The sequence below is a fragment of the Stegostoma tigrinum genome, unplaced genomic scaffold (genome assembly GCF_030684315.1).
Source record: "Stegostoma tigrinum isolate sSteTig4 unplaced genomic scaffold, sSteTig4.hap1 scaffold_112, whole genome shotgun sequence".
In the NCBI taxonomy this organism is placed as follows: Eukaryota; Metazoa; Chordata; class Chondrichthyes; order Orectolobiformes; family Stegostomatidae; genus Stegostoma; species Stegostoma tigrinum.
The window spans coordinates 1-21,388 of record NW_026728063.1 but is presented as its reverse complement, the minus strand read 5'-3'; the positions used below and the strand labels follow the sequence as shown (position 1 = coordinate 21,388).

General features: G+C 55.8%; 2 protein-coding genes across 10 annotated transcripts in view; one reads left to right on the top strand and one right to left on the bottom strand.

Annotated features, from left to right (window-relative positions):
- Nucleotides 1-21,120, top strand: part of LOC132207623 (complement C5-like) — a 256,535-nt gene extending 235,415 nt beyond the window's left edge. For 2 of the 9 annotated variants that reach the window (XR_009443637.1, XR_009443636.1), the window contains one exon: nt 21,004-21,106. Coding sequence is in view for 1 of the 9 variants with exons in the window: in XM_059643563.1 (XP_059499546.1) it covers nt 2,492-2,695; nt 21,004-21,093 (294 nt within the window). In the remaining 8 variants the exon portion in view is untranslated. Of the gene's footprint in view, nt 1-2,485; nt 2,696-15,526; nt 15,658-21,003 lie in introns of those variants that run through there. The other 7 variants (XM_059643563.1, XR_009443644.1, XR_009443642.1 and 4 more) reach the window with 7 other exon arrangements.
- Nucleotides 11,367-15,912, bottom strand: LOC132207622 (uncharacterized). Its single transcript, XM_059643562.1, has 2 exons — nt 15,538-15,912; nt 11,367-12,405 (listed from the first exon to the last, which is right to left on the bottom strand). The coding sequence occupies exons 1-2, from the start codon at nt 15,812-15,814 to the stop codon at nt 12,353-12,355; spliced, it is 330 nt and encodes a 109-aa protein (XP_059499545.1). The 5' UTR covers nt 15,815-15,912; the 3' UTR covers nt 11,367-12,352.
- Nucleotides 21,121-21,388: the final 268 nt, after the last annotated feature.

Genomic DNA, 21,388 nt, shown 5'->3' with positions numbered 1-21,388 from the left:
AAACTCTTGTTGTAAGGGAGTCCCAGTCAATACCGGGGAGGTTAAATTCACTGACTGTGACAACTCTGAGTTAGTGCATCGTTTCAAAAGCTGCCGACATATTTGTTCCTCAGTGTGTCAGTGGCAAAAGGCTATCAGTTTAATCTGATCAGAGTGATTGTGTCTATCTTATTTTTGAACGCTACCTCTGTTGCCTCAGTGGGCAAGCCCTCCAGAATGTCCTTTCTAGGTACAGATGTAACATTTCCCACAGGTTAGGAGTGCACCTCCTTCTTTTATCTTCCCCTCTATCTTGTCTAAAGCAATGAAACCCTGGAACATTGAGCACCCAGTCCAGCCTCTGTCTCAACCAAGCCTCTGTAATGGCCTCAACATCAGAGTCCCATGTACTGATCCAGGCTCTAAGCTCATCTGCCTTACCTGTAATACTCCTGGCAGTGAAATAAACATATTTCAGCTTGTTCGTGCCATCATGTTCATGTACCTGTCTCTGACTGCCATTCTTTTCTGATTTATTGGTCCCAGCATGTACCTGCCATCAATTCATCTACTTGCTGACCTGCTGCTCTGGTTCCCAGCTGCCTGCCAGTCTTTAAATCCTCCCAAGTAGCACTAGCAAACCTCCCTGTGAGGGTATTTGTTCCCGTTCAGTTTAGGTGCAACCCATCCCTCTTACACAGGTCACCCCTTGCCCAAGAAGCGGTCGCAATTATCCATGAACCTGAAAGCCTGCCCCCAGTACCAGCTCCTTAACCAATGCATTCATCTCACCTATCTTTCTCTGACTTAACTCACTAACATGTGGCACTCGTGGCAACCCATGAATTATTACCCTCTAGGTCCTGCCTTTCAGCCTCTTTGCTAACTCCTTGTACACAGTCCACAGGATCTCATCCCTCTTTCTACCTACGTCATTGGTACCAATGTGCACAATGGCCTCTGGCTGCTCACACTCCCCCTTAAGAATTTCTTGCAACCACTCAGAGATGTCCTTGACCTTGGTACCAGGGAAGCAACACACAGCCCTGGTATCTCAAATGTGGCTACAGAAACTATGCCCCCAACGAATGAGTCTCCAACCACGATCACTCACTTGGATTTGCCTGACCCTGTCCCACAGCAGGGCGGTTTGTACCACGGACCTGGCAGCTGCTGATTATATAACCGTTCCAGTTTAGTTTTAGATCAGTGTTAACCTTGATTAAGTGGATAGCCAAGCACCTCAGTGGGCGACAGTACAGGAGAATTAAATTCTTAAGCTCACGGATTCTGTGAGAGTCAAAGACAAGCACTGAATTGTTCTAACCTCATTTCCAACACCTGGCCCATTACCCTGCATGGCTTGGATACCACTTGCACATTTAAAAAAATGTAAGGATGATGTGAGGGTAAGGACATGGAATTTTGTGATATGGTCATATTCGCTCTTGTTGGAGCTGATTGCTGCTTCGCACTTGTATGGTGCAAATGTTACTTATCGTTTATCAGGCCAAGCCTGATCGTTGTCCAAGTCTCACTGTATTTTCTCATCGTTGACTTAATGTTGGAAAAGTCATGAATTCTGCTGGACACCTGGACAATATTCAATGAACGTTCATGTCTCCAATTTGGTTCAAATGAAGACATGACTTCAACCAGTGCAGGTATCCAGTGAATGCCACTGACTCAATTTTCTATTCCTCTGCTTAACACCACATTCAATCAGAAGTTGCCAGGGTGGAAATGACAGATTGCACTTTCCTTCCTTTTCAAGCTCAGGATCTCTGATCATATTTGTGGTAAATCCTGAACGAGGTTACGAGAAGTGTGGCATGACGAAAAGTAAACTGAACCTTCGTGTGCAGCTGTTTGACAGCACTGTCATCCAGATGTTGCATTACTTTGCTGATGATTGAGAATACATTGAGGTCATAATTGGTCAGGACAATTTGTCTGCCGATTGCGTGATAGGTCATCTTTCTCTGAAATGTGAGTGTTGCAAGTGTTTAAAAATGTACTGGAAAACATTTACTGTTGGTGTGGCGACCTTGGGGCACATTGTTCCAGTACAGTTTGTGGGATGCTGCCAGGTGCCATGGCATTTGCAGTATCCGGAACATTCAGTCTTGTCATTGCATGAAATAATTTGAATTGCGTGTAAGTTAAGATCTGTGATGCCTCCTCAGGATGAGGGCAAGAAGATCATCCAGACTGGTGAATGGTTTCATCTGCTCCTTCACCTTTTGTTCAGAACATCTTGTAATAACTGCCATGTAGCCTGATGAGAAACTAAAGCTCACCTTGATTCATTTGCATTTGAAGGTGCCTATTTTTCCCAAACAAAAGGACCCATCACTGAGCGGAAAGTATGGAGAATGTGATCGACATCAGTGGTGAGATAATGCTGGATCTTGACCAGCAAAACCATTGTTGTGTTGGTGAAATGCAAACAAAAATCTTTATGATGTAAACTTTATTCTCAGCTAATCCCTTTCTCAAATGACAGATTCTGATGTTGGTTCCTGGAAAGCCTCCATTGTTGGAGGACGAGAAGCCGTATCCAATTGAAGCAGCACAGGCTTCTGCGATGACTGTGGAAACCACTGCTTATGCCTTGCTTCAAGCGTTGTCAAGGAATGATATCGACGATGCAACACCGATTGCGAGGTGGCTAACGATGCAACAGAACTATGGTGGTGGATTTCACTCGATGCAGGTAAATGCTTGAGATCACAACAACAGGCATTCAGATATTTCCATTGATCATGTTACTAACTGGTGGTTGTTGCAGTTTGCAATCAAACTGGACACTGCATTTTCATCTGCAGGTTTGGTGCATTGGCACAAATACCAGTTCTTCAATGGTGTTAATCCTTGGTTAAATTCTTACATGCACTTTGCCTGTGCATCACTTTTCCTCTTGGCATTGTCCTTGAAAACTATCTGTTTCTGTAAACCTTCACTTGCTTGTCATAGGATCATTGAGGGACAGCATAATAGAGTGCCATGGCAATGGAACAGACCCTTCAGCAAATTGTATGTGCCCTCACAAGATGCAAGTCCCGAACTATTCTCATCACATTTCCCAGCACTCGACCCAGAGCCTTGTATGCCTTGGCATCGCAAATGCCCAATCAAAGACTTGTTAAATGTTATGGTTTCTGCCTCTACCACCCACACAGTCGGTGCGTTCCACATTCTCACCACAGTTTGGGTGCAAAAACAAGTAAGTTTCCTCAAGAGATAGTAGGAACTTGCCAATGCTGGAGAATCTGAGAGAACAAGGTGTAGAACTGGATGAACACAGCGGGCCGAGCAGCATCAGAGAAGCAAGAAAGCTGACGTTTCAGATCGAGACCCTTCTTCAAAAATGGGGGAGGAGAAGGGGATTCTGTAAAAAATAGGGAGAAGTGGGGAGGCAGATAGAAGATTGGTCAAGGAGAAGTTAGGTGAACTGTCCTGTGCTGTCCACTCACTGTCCCCTGCTCCAGAATCATAGAATAAGAGAATTCTCCAGAATTAGACCATAAGGCCATGAGACATAGGAGCGGAGGTAAGGCCATTCGCCCCATCAAGTCCACTCCACCATTTAAATCATGGCTGATGGGCATTTTTACACCACTTCCCTGCACTCTCCGCGTAGCCCTTGATTCCTTTTGAGATCAAGAATTTGTCGATCTCTGCCTTGAAGGCATCCAACATCCCGGCCTGCACTGCACTCTGCGGCAATGAATTCCACAAGCCCACCACTTTCTGCCTGAAGAAATGTCGTCTGATTTCAGTTTTAAATTGAACCCCTCGAATTTTAAGGCTGTGCCCACGGGTCCTCGTCTCCCCTGCTAACGGAAACAACCTCCTAGCGTCCACCTCTTCTAAACCATACATTATCTTGTAAGTTTTTATTAGTTCTCCCCTCAACCTTCTAAACTGTAGTGAGTATAATCCCAGGATCCTTAGCCATTCATCGTAGGTGAAGCCTACCATTCCAGGGATCATCTGTGTGAATTGAACAAGCACTTCATTCCATTGTGTCTGTAACCACTGAAGCCACACTAAGTTCACATTCGGCTCATGTTTTAGCAATAGGCCCGTTGCCTTGAATGTTATTTCATTTTAAGTGCTGTACCAACCCTTTTTCTTTAATGTGAAAAGATTATCCACCACCTCAACTAAAGTCCCAGACAATGAATTCCAAACCCCCAGCGCCTTCTGGGTGTCTTTTCTTTCCTGAAATTCCTTCTGAGCCTTTTAGCTTAAATGTATGTATCTCTTCCCCCACCGTCCCCCCGCCCCCCCCGACCTCCCACCCCATGAATGGTCGTTCTGCTTCCCTCGCCTAGACCCATCAGAATGCAGACCATTTTTTCAGGACCTTCTTCAACCTTCCCTATTCGGAAGAAAACAAGCCAACCTTATCCAGATAAAACAGTGATGCTGCCTGGCCTGCAGTGTTCCTCCAGCTCCACGCTGTGTTATCTCAGACTCCAGCATTGACAGTTCCTGTTATGTCAAACTTATCCAGACTCTCCATCGAGTTAAAATGCTTCACTCCCTCAGAACATCCTGATGAATGTCCTCCACACATGCTCAAATGCAATCACCTCTTTTCTATAATGAAGAGACCATTAGAACATAGAGCATTACAGCGCAGTACAGGCCGTTCGGCCCTCGATGTTGTGCCGACCTGTCATGCCGATCTGAAGCCCATCTAACCTACACTATTCCATGTACGTCCATGTGCTTATCCAATGACGACTTAAATGTACCGAAAGTTGGCTAATCTACTACCGTTGCAAGCAAAGCATTCCATTCCCTTACTACTCTCTGAGTAAAGAAAGCGCAATGTCCAGTTTAGAATAACAAGCTCACAAGAGAGATGACCTGGTTTTAGATATCACTCGGGGCCACAGACTCAGAGACAGAGCAAGACGACTCTGCGATTTGATGTAGAAACTGCTGACACTCCGAAGCCTGCAGCCCTCCTCCAATTCTCAAGTCAGAAGTGTGTCAATGACGGTGCAGATCCAACAACACTGAAAACAATCTTGAGTCTAGGCCAAAGCAGCCCCTTGATTGGCACCGTTTCCATTCTCTCCACAGCCAACTCCAAGAGACAATAATGTGTCCCTGTATAAGATGCACTGCCACATTTTTTACCCACTATTCTGACACACACCTTTCCAGACTTAGAAAACTCATCTTCAAGGGCAAGGACATCAGACATGGTAGCACTAACCCCAGTAAAAATCACCTCCAAGCTACTCACAAACTTATTTGGAAATGAATGGTTGTTACTGAGTCAATCTTCGTAATCTCTTTTGGAACAGCATTGTGGGTCTCTGTACAGCAACATGAAGCTGTTCAAGAAGTCAGTTCATGCTGGACAATCAGCAACAGCTATGTCTCATTAAAGAATAAATAAATCGGAAAGAAATCCATCTGAGAGTCACAGGCAAATGGGTACTTTTTTTGTTCACTCAGCAGATTGTGGGCTATTACCAATTTTGAAAATGACAAATGAAGCTTTTGTTTGGGTGGGTATTGACAGCAGCTGCCCCCAAAATAAAAAGAAAATGGGAACTGCAGATGCTGGAGAATCCAAGATAACAAAGTGTGGAGCTGGATGAACACAGCAGGCCAAGCAGCATCTCAGGAACACAAAAGCTGACATTTCGGGCAGAGACCCTTCATCAGAAAAGAGGGAGGAGGAGACAGTTCTGAAATAAACAGGGAGAGGGGGAAGGCAGATTGAAGATGGACAGAGGGGAAGATAGGTGCAGAGGAGACAGACGAGCAATAAGGAAGGAGAGGATCAAATATGAAGGTAGGCTAGCTAGTCATATTAGAAATCACAGTGAAAGCTTCTTTCAATACATAAGAAACAAACATGAGGCAAAAGTAGGCAGTGGGCCGCTCCAAATTGATGCTGGAAGGCTGGTGATGGGAGATAAGGAAGTAGCTGAAGGACTTAGAACATAGAACATAGAACATAGAACAGTACAGCACAGAACAGGCCCTTCAGCCCACAATGTTGTGCCGACCATTGATCCTCATGGATGCACCCTCAAATTTCTGTGACCATATGCATGTCCAGCAGTCTCTTAAATGACCCCAATGACCTTGCTTCCACAACTGCTGCTGGCAACGCATTCCATGCTCTCACAACTCTCTGCGTAAAGAACCTGCCTCTGACATCCCCTCTATACTTTCCACCAACCAGCTTAAAACTATGACCCCTCGTGCTAGCCATTTCTGCCCTGGGAAATAGTCTCTGGCTATCGACTCTATCTATGCCTCTCATTATCTTGTATACCTCAATTAGGTCCCCTCTCCTCCTCCTTTTCTCCAATGAAAAGAGACCGAGCTCAGTCAACCTCTCTTCATAAGATAAGCCCTCCAGTCCAGGCAGCATCCTGGTAAACCTCCTCTGAACCCTCTCCAAAGCATCCACATCTTTCCTATAATAGGGCGCCCAGAACTGGACGCAGTATTCCAAGTGCGGTCTAACCAAAGTTTTATAGAGCTGCAACAAGATCTCACGACTCTTAAACTCAATCCCCCTGTTAATGAAAGCCAAAACACCATATGCTTTCTTAACAACCCTGTCCACTTGGGTGGCCATTTTAAGGGATCTATGTATCTGCACACCAAGATCCCTCTGTTCCTCCACGCTGCCAAGAATCCTATCCTTAATCCTGTACTCAGCTTTCAAATTCGACCTTCCAAAATGCATCACCTCGCATTTATCCAGGTTGAACTCCATCTGCCACCTCTCAGCCCATCTCTGCATCCTGTCAATGTCCCGCTGCAGCCTACAACAGCCCTCTACACTGTCAACGACACCTCCGACCTTTGTGTCGTCTGCAAACTTGCTGACCCATCCTTCAATTCCCTCGTCCAAGTCATTAATAAAAATTACAAACAGTAGAGGCCCAAGGACAGAGCCCTGTGGAACCCCACTCACCACTGACTTCCAGGCAGAATATTTTCCTTCTACTACCACTCGCTGTCTTCTGTTGGCCAGCCAATTCTGTATCCAAGCAGCTAAGTTCCCCTGTATCCCATTCCTCCTGACCTTCTGAATGAGCCTTCCATGGGGAACCTTATCAAATGCCTTACTGAAGTCCATATACACCACATCCACAGCTCGACCCTCATCAACCTTCCTAGTCACATCCTCAAAAAACTCGATAAGGTTTGTAAGGCATGACCTACCCCTCACAAAGCCGTGTTGACTGTATTTGATCAAGCCATGCTCTTCCAGATGGTCATAAATCTTATCCCTCAGAATCCTTTCTAACACCTTGCAGACGACAGACGTGAGACTTACCGGTCTATAATTGCCGGGGATTTCCCTATTTCCTTTCTTGAAGAGAGGAATTACATTTGCCTCTCTCCAGTCCTCAGGTACGACTCCAGTGGAGAGCGAGGATGCAAAGATCTTCGCAAGTGGCGAAGCAATTGCATTTCTCGCTTCCCAAAGCAGCCGAGGACAAATCTGATCCGGGCCTGGCGACTTGTCAATCTTAATGTTTGACAAAATTTTCAGTACATCAGCTTCCTCTATCTCTATCCATTCCAGCATGCACACCTGCTCTTCAAAGGTTTCATTCACTACACAGGTCGTTTCTTTCGTAAAGACAGAAGCAAAAAACTCATTTAGGGCTTCCCCTACCTCCTCAGGCTCCACACACAAGTTCCCTATGCTATCCCTGATCGGCCCTACTCTTTCTTTGACCATTCTCTTATTCCTCACGTAAGTGTAAAATGCCTTTGTGTTTTCCCGGATTCCTTCTGCCAAGCCTTTCTCGTGCCCCCTCCTGGCTCTCCTCAGACCATTTTTGAGCTCCTTCCTTGCCTGCATGTAATCCTCTCTAGCTGAACTTAATAAGACTTAATAAGTACTTTGCGTCAGTCTTCACAGTGGAAGACATGAGTAGTATGCCAACACTTAGGGAGAGTCAGGGGGCAAAGTTGAGTACGGTAGGCATTACAAAAGAGAAAGTGCTAGAAAAGCTAAAAGGTCTAAAAATTGCTAAATCTCCTGGCCCCGAAGGGCTACATCCTAGAGTTCTGAGGAAGGTGGCTGAGGAAATAGCAGAGGCTTTGGATGTGATCTTTCAAAAGTCCCTGGAGTCAGGGTAAGTCCCAGATGATTGGAAAATTGCAGTTGTAACCCCCTTGTTTAAGAAAGAATCAAGGCAAAAGATGGAAAATTACAGGCCGATTAACCTGACTTCGGTAGTTAATAAAATTCTTGAATCATTGTCAAGGATGAGATTTTGAAATTCCTGGAAGTGCAGGGTCAGATTAGAACAAGTCAGCATGGATGTAGTAAGGGGAGGTCGTGCCTGCCAAACCTGTTAGAATTCTTTGAAGAGGTAACAAGTATGTTAGCCCAGGGAAACCCAGTGGATGTTATCTATCTAGACTTCCAAAAGGCCTTACGTAAGTGTCTCACGGGAGGCTGCTGAGCAAGGTGAGGGCCCATGGTGTTCGAGATGAGCTACTGGCTTGGATTGAGGATTGGCTGTCTGATAGAAGGCAGAGAGTTGGGATAAAAGGCTGTTTTTCGGCATGGCAACCGGTGACGATTGGTGTCGCAGGTTTCGGTGTCGGGGCCGCAGCTGTACACCTTACGTATTGATGATCTGGATGAAGGGACCGGGGTCATTCTGGCGAAGTTTTCCGATGATACGAAGATAGGTGGACAGGCAGGTAGTACTGAGGAGGTGAAGAAGCGGCAGAAAGAGTTAGACAGTTCAGGAGAGTGGTCCGGGAAATGGCTGATGAAATTCAATGTGGGGTTTTGCACTTTGGTAAAAAGAATACGGGCATGGACTATTTTCTAAATGGTGAGAAAATTCGTAAAGCTCAAGTACAAAGGAATCTAGAAGTGTTGGTCCAGGATTCTCTAAAGGTTAACTTGCAGGTAGAGTCCGTAATTAAGAAAGTGAATGTAATGTTGTCCTTTATCGCAAGAGGGTTGGAATATAAAAGCAGCGATGTGCTTCTGAGGCTTTATCAAGCTCCAGTTAGGCCCCATTTAGAATACCGTGTCCAATTTTGAGCCCCACACCTCAGAAAGGACATACTAGCCCTGGAGCGTGTCCAGCGGAGATTCACACGGATGATCCCTGGAGTGGTAGGTTTGACATATGATGAACGGCTAAGGATCCTGGGATTGTACTCATCAGAGTTTAGAAGGTTGAGGGGAGATCTAATAGAAACTTACAACATAATGTCTGCCTCAGAAGGGGTGGACGCTAGGAAGTTGTTTCCGTGAGGCCGGGAGACTAGGACCCGTGGGCACAGCCTTAAAATTAGAGGGGGTAAATTTGAAACGGAAATGAGATGACAATTGTAAAGCCAGAGAGTGGCGGGCTTGTGGAAATCATTGCCACGGAGTGCAGTCGGGGCCAGGACGTTGGATGCCTTCGAGGCAGAGATCGACTAATTCTTGATCTCACGAGGAATCAAGGGCAACGGGGAGAGTTCAGGGAAGTGGAGTTGAAATGCCCCTGAGCCATGATTTAAATGGTTGAGTGGACTTGATGGGCCGAATGGCCCTACTTCCACTCCGATGTCTTCTGGTCTTAAGTAAAATGGGCGGACATGAAGCCAGTAGAGGTGAGTGTGGGTGTGGAGGTAGGGAGGGGTTAGGTCAGTCTGGGGAGGACGGACAGGTCAAGGGGGCGGGAAGAGGTTTGGAGGTCGGGAATTGGGGTTTGGCTTGAGCTGGGAGGAGGGGATCGGTCAGAGGAAGAACAGATTAGGGGACGAGCTGGGCTGGTTTTGGGATGCAGTGGTGGGAGGGGAGATTTTGGAGCTTGTGAAATCCACGTTGATAGCATTGGTCTGCAGAGCTCCCAAGGCTCAGTTAAGGAAGGACAATAAACACTGGCCAGTCAGTCATACATCCAGCAAAAAAAGTTTATTTTTTTTTAAAAAAAGGATGCACCTGTTAATCAAGTGGCAAAGCATTATCGAGTTTTGAGAAGATTTGTAGCTCAGGGTTGAGGTTCTGGATGTAAGATTGCTCACTGAGCTGGAAGGTTAGTTTGCAGACGTTTCGGCACCATTCCGGGTAAAATCTTCAGGGAGCATCCGGGGAAGCGCTGGAGTTAGGTCCCGCCTTCTCGTTAAGTGTTCCGGTTTCCTTGGGTTGGTGATGTCATTTCCGGTTCCTTTTCTCAGAGGATGGGAGGGGGATTTGGCGCCAACGTGTTCTCCCGAGTGTAGTTTGTGTGTGGCATGAACTGCCAGAGGAGTGGCAGAGGCTGTTATACTCACAGTATTGAGAAGTCACCTGCAGGGACACATGAATAGGAAGGGGCTGGAGGGATATGGGCTCCAGGCTGGCAAACAGAACTAGTCAGTTACGGTGTCTGGTCGGCCTGGAGGAGTTGGACTGAAGGGTCTGTTTCCCTGCTGTACAACTCAACGACTCTGTGTCTCTCTCTCCCATTTTCTCCAAACCCACCCCCCGCCACACACACAATCTCTGTCTCTCCATCTCTCTGTGTGTGCCTCACTCTATGTCTCTGTCTCTCTCTGTCGTCTTGTCTCTGCCACCTCGCTGTGCACTTCTGTCTCTCTCCTCTCTCCTCTCTCACTCTGTCTCTTTGGTCTATGTGTGCGCCCCTCTCCATCTCTCGTCTTGTATCTGGCTCCCTCTGTGTGTGCTTCTGCCGTTCTCTCTCCCCTGTCTCTCCGTCTCTCCCTGTGAACCTCTCTCTGTCCCCTCTCCCCCGCCCCCCGTCTCTCTCTTCCTCTCTATCCGAGCCTCTCCACCCGCTCTGCAGGGAGCATTGTGAGTTTTTTTGAACGAAGTTTAAAAATCTCTATTTAAACCCAACCCATCCGCAATCAGACTGCATTTCTAATCCTCTCTCTCTCTCTCTCTCTCTCTCTCTCTCACACACACACACACACACACACACACACACAGAGTCTGTCTCTTTCTCCCTCTCAGTAAATCCTCTTCCTCTCCTGTTCCTACTCACGCCTTTCCCCCGCTCTCCCTCGGCGACGAGTCCGCTATCTGGATCCCTTTTCCCGGGAGGGTTCTGAGGACCCAGCTGTTCGGCAGCGGGGATCATCGCACCACGCTCCCGTACCCCTACAACCTCCTGTTCTCCAGCGGCCTCCAGCATGACCACCGGGCTGGGAGCAGGCATCCGGGCTGCTGGAGCGCTCGCTGCTCAGTGGCTCGGCCCTGCACCGCCTGTGCTGGTAGTGGGGATCCGAGGTGGGAGAAGGCCTCTTCGCCCGGCACCTGGGCACAGCTGCCTGGCACCGAGCCCGCGCTCCCCGAACACCCGGCCACGGGTCCGCAACGCCTTCCGTAGCTGAGCAGCCTGCAACTATCTCCTCCTGCAAGGTAAGCTGCGGGGTGGTGGTTTGGGGTGAAGGGAGGATTGGGGACATGAGCACGGTCCCTGTTTCACATCCTGCGCCGCTCCTATCCCAAAGCGAGGTGTTGGGAATGGATGTTTTGGGGGTGAGAATTCCCCTCCCCGGGTGAGGGGAAGGCTGGGGACATTGGGAGGGTGTCTATTACCCAGCCTTGCGCGGGTTTCCGTCGCCGACCAGCCTGCAGCTCTCGTACCACATGGTAAAGGGAAGGAGGCGGATGGGATGGGGTCGGGGTTGGAGGATAGCCGTCCTGGAAGTGAGTGGACATGGGGAGAGTCACTATTGTACAGCCCAGTGACTGAGTGGCCTACAGCTACTGCAAAAGGGTCGGATTAGGAGAGGGGTGTTGTAGGGAGGTTTGGGGTCACGGGCAGTGCCACTTTCTGCAGCCGAACAGCCATTGCCACAAGATTGGATGGGAGGAGGTGTTTTAGGAGCGAAGGGATGCCCCCTCCCCCTGCTGCTGTGGGAAGTAGGTTCTTTATCGCACAGCCCTCCGTAGTCAAATAGCACCCCGGCGACAAGGTGAGAAGGCAGGAGGGGCTCCCGGGGATGAGGGAAGGACACAACCACTGTTAGTATAAGGTTAGGGGGTGATCATACCCCTTCCTGGGGCTGAGGGGAGCTCCTGATGCCAAGCGAACAGCCGAGATGGAGCCGCAGCTCTCCGACCTCAAGGGGACCCTGTCTCAGAGGCTGGAGCATTTCTAGCCGGAGCTCTGAGGGAAAGGGTCATCGCACCCAAAACGCTACCTCGGGACTTTTTCTTCACAGATGCTGAGCATTTCCAGCAACTTGTGTTTGCATTTCTACCCGGAGGTGGGTTTGTGGAGAGACACCATGGGACGGGAATGGGTGTGGGGTTTGATGGGGCAGTCACAGAGACTGTCGAGAGAGAGAGAGGCAACCCCTGCGTCAGGGTTTGGAAAATCTCCGGCATTTCTTCATTTCTCTCTCAGCCGAAGGCGCTGCGTGCTTTGGTTTCCTTTCCTCTTGTACTCTCTCCCACTGTGAATAAAGCCAGAGTGAGTTTGTGGGCGGAGAGAGAGAGAGAAGGGACAGAAAGATGGAAATAAGGGAACATGACAAGGGAGTGAAATTAGAGCCAGCAGAGGTGAGAGAGGGGGTGAGAATCAGAGGGAGGGAGGAAGAGCAAGAAAACACAAACAAAGGAGAATGGGGGGTAACAAGGTGTTGATGTGGATGAACACAGCAGGACAAGCAGCATCAGAGACGCAGGGAAGCTGATGTCAGATATGATGGGAACTGCAGATGCTGGAGAATCCAAGATAATAAAATGTGAGGCTGGATGAACACAGCAGGCCCAGCAGCATCTGAGGAGCACAAAAGCTGACGTTTCGGGCCGAGACCCTTCATCAGAGACGGGGATGGGGTGAGGGTTCTGGAATAAATAGGGAGAGAGGGGGAGGCGGACCGAAGATGGAGAGAAAAGAAGATAGGTGGAGAGAGTATAGGTTGGGAGGTAGGGAGGGGAGAGGTCAATCCAGGGAAGACGGACAGGTCAAGGAGGTGGGATGAGGTTAGTAGGTAGATGGGGGTGCGGCTTGGGGTGGGAGGAAGGGATGGGTGAGAGGAAGAACAGATTAGGGAGACAGAGACAGGTTGGACTGGTTTTGGGATGCAGTGGGTGGAGGGGAAGAGCTGGGCTGGTTGTGCGGTGCAGTGGGGGGAGGGGACGAACTGGGCTGGTTTTGGGATGCGGTGGGGGAAGGGGAGATTTTGAAAATGGTGAAGTCCACATTGATACCATTAGGCTGCAGGGTTCCCAGGAGGAATATGAGTTGCTATTCCTGCAACCTTTGGGTGGCTGGCATCATTGTGGCACTGCAGGAGGCCCATGATGGACATGTCATCTAAAGAATGGGAGGGGCAGTGGAAATGGTTTGCGACTGGGAGGTGCAGTTGTTTGTTGCGAACTGAGCGGAGGTGTTCTGCAAAGCGGTCCCCAAGCCTCCGCTTGGTTTCCCCAATGTAGAGGAAGCCACACCGGGTACAGTGGATGCAGTATACCACATTGGCAGATGTGCAGGTGAACCTCTGCTTAATGTGGAATGTCATCTTGGGGCCTGGGATAGGGGTGAGGGAGGAGGTGTGGTGGCAAGTGTAGCATTTCCTGCGGTTGCAGGGGAAGGTGCTGGGTGTGGTGGGGTTGGAGGGCAGTGTGGAGCGAACAAGGGAGTCACGGAGAGAGTGGTCTCTCCGGAAGGCAGACAGGGGTGGGGATGGAAAAATGTCTTGGGTGGTGGGGTCGGATTGTAGATAGCAGAAGTGTCGGAGGATGATGCGTTGTATCCGGAGGTTGGTGGGGTGGTGTGTGAGAACGAGGGGGATCCTCTTTGGGCGGTTGTGGCGGGGGCGGGGTGTGAGGGATGTGTTGCGGGAAATACGGGAGACGCGGTCAAGGGAGTTCTCGATCACTGTGGGGGAAAGTTGCGGTCCTTGAAGAACTTGGACATCTGGGATGTGTGTGAGTGGAATGTCTTATCGTGGGAGCAGATGCGGCGAAGGCGAAGGAATTGGGAATATGGGATGGAATTTTTGCAGGAGGGTGGGTGGGAGGAGGTGTATTCTAGGTAGCTGTGGGAGTCGGTGGGCTTGAAATGGACATCAGTTACAAGCTGGTTGCCTGAGATGGAGACTGAGAGGTCCAGGAAGGTGAGGGATGTGCTGGAGATGGCCCAGGTGAACTGAAGGTTGGGGTGGAAGGTGTTGGTGAAGTGGATGAACTGTTTGAGCTCCTCTGGGGAGCAAGAGGCGGCGCCGATACACTCATCAATGTACCGGAGGAAGAGGTGGGGTTTGGGGCCTGTGTCGGTGCGGAAGAGGGGCTGTTCCACGTAACCTACAAAGAGGCAGGCATAGCTGGGGCCCATGCGGGTGCCCATGGCCACCCCCTTAGTCTGTAGGAAGTGGGAGGAGTCAAAAGAGAAGTTGTTGAGGGTGAGGACGAGTTCGGCAAGGCGGATTAGGGTGTCGGGGGAGGGGAACTGGTCGGGCCTGCGGGACAGGAAGAATTGGAGGGCCTGGAGGCCATCTGCATGCGGAATGCAGGTGTATAGGGACTGGACGTCCATGGTGAAGATGAGGTGTTGGGGGCCAGGACATTGGAAGTCCTGGAGGAGGGGGAGGGAGTGGGTGGTGTCACGGACGTAGGTAGGGTGTTCCTGGACCACAGGGGAGAAAATGGAGTCCAGATAGGTGGAGGTGAGTTCGGTGGGGCAGGAACAGGCTGAGACGATGGGTCGACCAGGGCAGGCAGGTTTGTGGATGTTGGGAAGGAGATAGAAACGGGCCGTGCGGGGTTGGGGAACAATGAGGTTGGAGGCGGTGGGTGGGAGGTCCCCTGAGGTGATGAGGTCATGAACGGTGTTGGAGATGATGGTCTGGTGCTCGGGTGTGGGGTCATGATCAAGGGGGCGGTAGGAGGTGGTGTCAGAGAGTTGGCGTCTGCCCTCGGCGATGTAGAGGTCAGTGCGCCATACTACCACTGCGCCACCCTTGTCTGCGGCTTTGATGGTGAGGTTGGGGTTGGAGCGGAGGGCTGCCCGTTCTGCAGGGAAGAGGTTGGAGTGGGTGAGAGGGGTGGAGAGGTTGAGGCGGCTCATGTCTCGACGGCAGTTGGAGAAGGAGAGGTTGAGGGAGCGTAGGAGGCCTGGGGGTGGTCTCCAGGAGGAGGACTTGTGTTGGAAGAGGGTGAAGGGGTCAGTGGAGGGAGGGTTCGGCTCCCGGTTGAAGAAGTCGGCATGGAGGCGAAGACGGTGGAAAAACTGCTCTATGTCCAATCGTGACTGGTATTGGTTTGATGTGTGGTTGTAGGGGACAAAGGTGAGCCCCTTCCTGAGGACTGACCGTTCGTCCTCAGTCAGTGGGAGGTCTGGGGAGACGGTGAACATGCGGCAGGGCCGGGTGTGGCTGTCGTCTCTGGGGCTGCTGGCTGTGGGCGGAGCGATGAGGTCGTCGGCCGTGGGCGGGGTTCCGTCGGCTTCGGCTGTGGGCGGGGTTCCGTCAGCCGTGGGCGGGGTTCTGTCGGCGTCGGCCGTGGGCGGGGTTCCGTCGGCGTTTGGAGGATCGGGGTGGGCGGCAGCAGCTGCGGTGAGTGTGGTGTGTGAGGTGTTGTACCTGGAAGTGGAGGTGTTGAGTGCAGCAGCGGTTCCGGAAGTGGTGCGGCCGGCGGAGGTGGATGTGACGTCATCGGTGGCGTCTCCGGCCGTGTCTTCATGGTCAATGGCGGCGGGGCAGGTACAGACTCGGGATTTTGGAGGCGCAGGAATCCTCTTGTGGGTGGCCGGGGCCCGTGAGTTGCTTGTACTTGGGATTTTTGGTGTCCAGTAAAGCTGAGTGGAACTGGGTGTTCAGTCTGTGGATCCTGCGGCGGATAAAAAACAGCAGGGGTCATGTGCAGGTCTGGGAGAGGGAGGCTCTGAGCTGGGGCTGGATTGCAGTGTGTGGAGGTGCCGGCGCATGGCTGCGAGTCTCTGTTTCAGGAGTCGCAGGGAGAAACTCTTCTGAAGGGTCTGAATATTCTGGTGTAGAGGTGATGTCAGCCTGTCTGCTGTGTTCATCTCCCTTCCTCCTTGCCCCCGGTCCTGCTCCTTCCCCGCCCCGGTCTGCTCCTTCCCCGCCCCCGGTCCTGCTCCTTCCCCCCCGCCCCCCCGCCCTGCTCCTTCCCCCCGCCCCCCCGCCCTGCTCCTTCCCCCCCGCCCCCCGCCCTGCTCCTTCCCCCCGCCCCCCCGCCCTGCTCCTTCCCCCCTCGCCCCCCCGCCCTGCTCCTTCCCCCCCCGCCCCCCCGCCCTGCTCCTTCCCCCCCGCCCCCCCGCCCTGCTCCTTCCCCCCCGCCCCCCCCGCCCTGCTCCTTCCCCCCCCGCCCCCCGCCCTGCTCCTTCCCCCCCGCCCCCCCCGCCCTGCTCCTGCCCCCCGCCCCCCGCCCTGCTCCTGCCCCCCGCCCTGCTCCTTCCCCCCCGCCCTGCTCCTTCCCCCCCGCCCTGCTCTCCTTCCCCCCCGCCCTGCTCCTTCCCCCCCGCCCTGCTCCTTCCCCCCCGCCCTGCTCCTTCCCCCCCGCCCTGCTCCTTCCCCCCCGCCCTGCTCCTTCCCCCCCCGCCCTGCTCCTTCCCCCCCGCCCTGCTCCTTCCCCCCCGCCCTGCTCCTTCCCCCCGCCCTGCTCCTTCCCCCCCGCCCTGCTCCTTCCCCCCCGCCCTGCTCCTTCCCCCCCGCCCTGCTCCTTCCCCCCCCGCCCTGCTCCTTCCCCCCCCGCCCTGCTCCTTCCCCCCCCGCCCTGCTCCTTCCCCCCGCCCTGCTCCTTCCCCCCGCCCTGCTCCTTCCCCCCCCGCCCGCTCCTTCCCCCCCGTCCCGCTCCTTCCCCCCCCCGCCCCCCCGTCCCGCTCCTTCCCCCCCCCGCCCCCCCGTCCCGCTCCTTCCCCCCCCCCGCCCCCCCGTCCCGCTCCTTCCCCCCCCCGCCCCCCCGTCCCGCTCCTTCCCCCCCACCGCCCCCCCGTCCCGCTCCTTCCCCCCCCCCCGCCCCCCCGTCCGCTCCTTCCCCCCCCCCCCGCCCCCCCGTCCCGCTCCTTCCCCCCCCGCCCCCCCGTCCGCTCCTTCCCCCCCCCGCCCCCCCGTCCCGCTCCTTCCCCCCCCGCCCCCACCGTCCCGCTCCTTCCCCCCCCCCGCCCCCCCGTCCCGCTCCTTCCCCCCCCCCGCCCCCCCGTCCCGCTCCTTCCCCCCCCCGCCCCCCCGTCCCGCTCCTTCCCCCCCCCCGCCCCCCCGTCCCGCTCCTTCCCCCCCCCCGCCCCCCCGTCCCGCTCCTTCCCCCCCCCCGCCCCCCCGTCCCGCTCCTTCCCCCCCCCCGCCCCCCCGTCCCGCTCCTTCCCCCCCCCCGCCCCCCCGTCCCGCTCCTTCCCCCCCCCCGCCCCCCCGTCCCGCTCCTTCCCCCCCCCCGCCCCCCCGTCCCGCTCCTTCCCCCCCCCCGCCCCCCCGTCCCGCTCCTTCCCCCCCCCCGCCCCCCCCGTCCCGCTCCTTCCCCCCCCCGCCCCCCGTCCCGCTCCTTCCCCCCCCCTCCCCCCGTCCCGCTCCTTCCCCCCCCCCGCCCCCGTCCCGCTCCTTCCCCCCCCCGCCCCCCCGTCCCGCTCCTTCCCCCGTCCCGCTCCTTCCCCGTCCCGCTCCTTCCCCCCCCCCGCCCCCCCGTCCCGCTCCTTCCCCCCCCCCGCCCCCCCGTCCCGCTCCTTCCCCCCCCCGCCCCCCCGTCCCGCTCCTTCCCCCCTCCCCGCCCCCCCGTCCCGCTCCTTCCCCCCCCCGCCCCCCCGTCCCGCTCCTTCCCCCCCCGCCCCCCCGTCCCGCTCCTTCCCCCCCCCCCCGCCCCCCCGTCCCGCTCCTTCCCCCCCCCCGCCCCCCCGTCCTGCTCCTTCCCCCCCCCGCCCCCCCGTCCTGATCCTTCCCCCCCGCCCCCCCGTCCTGATCCTTCCCCCCCGCCCCCCCGTCCTGCTCCTTCCCCCCCGCCCCCCCGTCCTGATCCTTCCCCCCGCCCCCCCGCCCTGCTCCTTCCCCCCGCCCCCCCCGCCCCCCCCGCCCTGCTCCTTCCCCCCCGCCCCCCCCGCCCTGCTCCTTCCCCCCCCCGCCCTGCTCCTTCCCCCCCCGCCCTGCTCCTTCCCCCCCGCCCTGCTCCTTCCCCCCCGCCCTGCTCCTTCCCCCCCCGCCCTGCTCCTTCCCCCCCCGCCCTGCTCCTTCCCCCCCCGCCCTGCTCCTTCCCCCCCCGCCCTGCTCCTTCCCCCCCCGCCCTGCTCCTTCCCCCCCCGCCCCCCCGTCCCGCTCCTTCCCCCCCCGCCCCCCCGTCCCGCTCCTTCCCCCCCCCCGCCCCCCCGTCCCGCTCCTTCCCCCCCCCCGCCCCCCCGTCCCGCTCCTTCCCCCCCCCGCCCCCCGTCCCGCTCCTTCCCCCCCCCCGCCCCCCCGTCCCGCTCCTTCCCCCCCCCCGCCCCCCCGTCCCGCTCCTTCCCCCCCCCCGCCCCCCCGTCCCGCTCCTTCCCCCCCCCCCGCCCCCCCGTCCCGCTCCTTCCCCCCCCCCCGCCCCCCGTCCCGCTCCTTCCCCCCCCCCGCCCCCCCGTCCCGCTCCTTCCCCCCCCCCGCCCCCCCCGTCCCGCTCCTTCCCCCCCCCCCGCCCCCCCGTCCCGCTCCTTCCCCCCCCCGCCCCCCCCGTCCTGCCTCCTTCCCCCCCCCCCGCCCCCCCGTCCTGCTCCTTCCCCCCCCCGCCCCCCAGTCCTGCTCCTTCCCCCCCCGCCCCCCCGTCCTGCTCCTTCCCCCCCCGTCCTGCTCCTTCCCCCCCCGCCCCCCCGTCCTGCTCCTTCCCCTCCCGTCCTGCTCCTTCCCCCCCCGTCCTGCTCCTTCCCCCCCCGCCCTGCTCCTTCCCCCCCGCCCTGCTCCTTCCCCCCCCGCCCTGCTCCTTCCCCCCCCGCCCTGCTCCTTCCCCCCCGCCCTGCTCCTTCCCCCCCCGCCCTGCTCCTTCCCCCCCCCGTCCTGCTCCTTCCCCCCCCGTCCTGCTCCTTCCCCCCCCGCCCCCCCGTCCTGCTCCTTCCCCCCCCGTCTGCTCCTTCCCCCCCCGTCCTGCTCCTTCCCCCCACCGTCCTGCTCCTTCCCCCCCCGTCCTGCTCCTTCCCCCCCGTCCTGCTCCTTCCCCCCCCGTCCTGCTCCTTCCCCCCCCGTCCTGCTCCTTCCCCCCCGTCCTGCTCCTTCCCCCCCGTCCTGCTCCTTCCCCCCCCGTCCTGCTCCTTCCCCCCCCCGTCCTGCTCCTTCCCCCCCCGTCCTGCTCCTTCCCCCCCCGTCCTGCTCCTTCCCCCCCCGTCCTGCTCCTTCCCCCCCCGCCCTGCTCCTTCCCCCCCCCGCCCTGCTCCTTCCCCCCCCGCCCTGCTCCTTCCCCCCCCGCCCTGCTCCTTCCCCCCCCGCCCTGCTCCTTCCCCCCCCGTCCTGCTCCTTCCCGCCCCCCCGTCCTGCTCCTTCCCCCCCCGCCCCCCCGTCCTGCTCCTTCCCCCCCCGCCCCCCGTCCTGCTCCTTCCCCCCCGCCCCCCCGCCCTGCTCCTTCCCCCCCCGCCCTGCTCCTTCCCCCCCCGCCCTGCTCCTTCCCCCCCCGCCCTGCTCCTTCCCCCCCCGCCCTGCTCCTTCCCCCCCCGCCCTGCTCCTTCCCCCCCCGCCCTGCTCCTTCCCCCCCCGCCCTGCTCCTTCCCCCCCCGCCCTGCTCTTCCCCCCCCGCCCTGCTCCTTCCCCCCCCGCCCTGCTCCTTCCCCCCCGCCCTGCTCCTTCCCCCCCCGCCCTGCTCCTTCCCCCCCCGCCCTGCTCCTTCCCCCCCGCCCCCCCGTCCTGCTCCTTCCCCCCCCGCCCCCCCGTCCTGCTCCTTCCCCCCCGCCCCCCCGCCCTGCTCCTTCCCCCCCCGCCCCCCCGCCCTGCTCCTTCCCCCCCCGCCCCCCCGCCCTGCTCCTTCACCCCCCGCCCCCCCGCCCCCCCCGCCCTGCTCCTTCACCCCCGCCCCCCCCGCCCTGCTCCTTCACCCCCCGCCCTGCTCCTTCACCCCCCGCCCTGCTCCTTCACCCCCGCCCTGCTCCTTCACCCCCCGCCCTGCTCCTTCCCCCCCGCCCTGCTCCTTCCCCCCCCGCCCTGCTCCTTCCCCCCCCGCCCTGCTCCTTCCCCCCCCGCCCTGCTCCTTCCCCCCCCGCCCTGCTCCTTCCCCCCCCGCCCCCCCCGTCCTGCTCCTTCCCCCCCCGCCCCCCCGTCCTGGGAGCCAGTTAGCTCAGTTGGCTGGTTGGTAATTCAGAATGATACCAACAGCATGGAATACTACACTGTCTGAAGTTACAATGAAGGAGTCTCCTTCTCAACCTGTCTCCTCATCTGAGGTGTGGCAACCTTCAATTTAAACCACCTCCAGTTATCTCTCTGTCCACTGTGAGAGCAGTCCTGTGGTCCCGTCTGGGACTATCGTGACTTTGAATCTGCAAACCAAGACAATTTCTCACCAATGTATTGATCTCATCTTCGACTCTACAAAAAACCAAAAAAAAACCCAATGAGATGAATTTTGGATCAGTAATTATACATGGCATAATTGGACAAAAATGCACTGTTGTTAAAATAATTAGCAATTCAACCAGAAAGGCCACTAATGTGAATCCTGGATCTGTGTATCATTTGAAATGACTTAATTGTATAGTTTTAGTATTTGACCACAAGATGGAGAATTCTATTGAGGTGATGTTGTAGCCAGAAGATAGAAAGATGATAGAAATCTTTGGAGAGATATGGGCCAAGCACAGGCAGGTGTAGCTAGTTCAGTTTGGGATTGTGATCAGCATAGACTGGTTGGACCAAAGGATCTTTTTTCATGCTGTACGACTGTATGAAACTCAAGCTTAATTGTTCGAAACTCACATTCAGACATATCTAACCTTTGTCATAATCTTACAGAAAGATAGTGACTTTTTCCTCAGAATTGCAGACTCTTTAATTTTACATCTTCCAAGACATTTAGCAGGGAGAGCGTGGATTATAGAGTGAGTTGAGTAGATTGGTTCATTATTAATTCTTAACTCAATTTGATTTATTTTACATTTTTAGACAACATCAGGTGAAGATGTGCGTGATTTCAGCAAGGTGCTGAAAAATAAGTTCAGATCAAAGAAACACTTGCCAAACATCCTCGCTTGAGTTATTTACTAGTACAAACAGTTCTAGAAGGCGAGAAGCTTGAGAGGTAAGTTTATTGATGTGAGATTTATGAACGTATCAGTGCTCACGTGAGAGTTGACAAATATTGCAGCATGATTCATTCTGCAGCTTTGCAGGAGAGTGAGGTTGTCCATTTGCGCATATGTCAGAAGTACACAATACAAAAACAAGGGGGGCTTAACTGATATCATTGGACCTCTCGCCTTCAAAACAGTGTACTTAGTCAGAGAGTACATCTGCTGACGACTGGGCCCCTGCAGTCCACTCCCGCTCA

Excerpts from the sequence above, each read along its gene's own strand:
- LOC132207622 (XM_059643562.1), bottom strand. The coding sequence starts at position 15,814 with ATGACCCCTGCTGTTTTTTATCCGCCGCAGGATCCACAGACTGAACAC. Across the intron at positions 12,406-15,537 it reads CTCAACACCTCCACTTCCAG|TGGGAGAGAGTACAAGAGGA; the intron begins GTACAACACCTC and ends CTTTATTCACAG.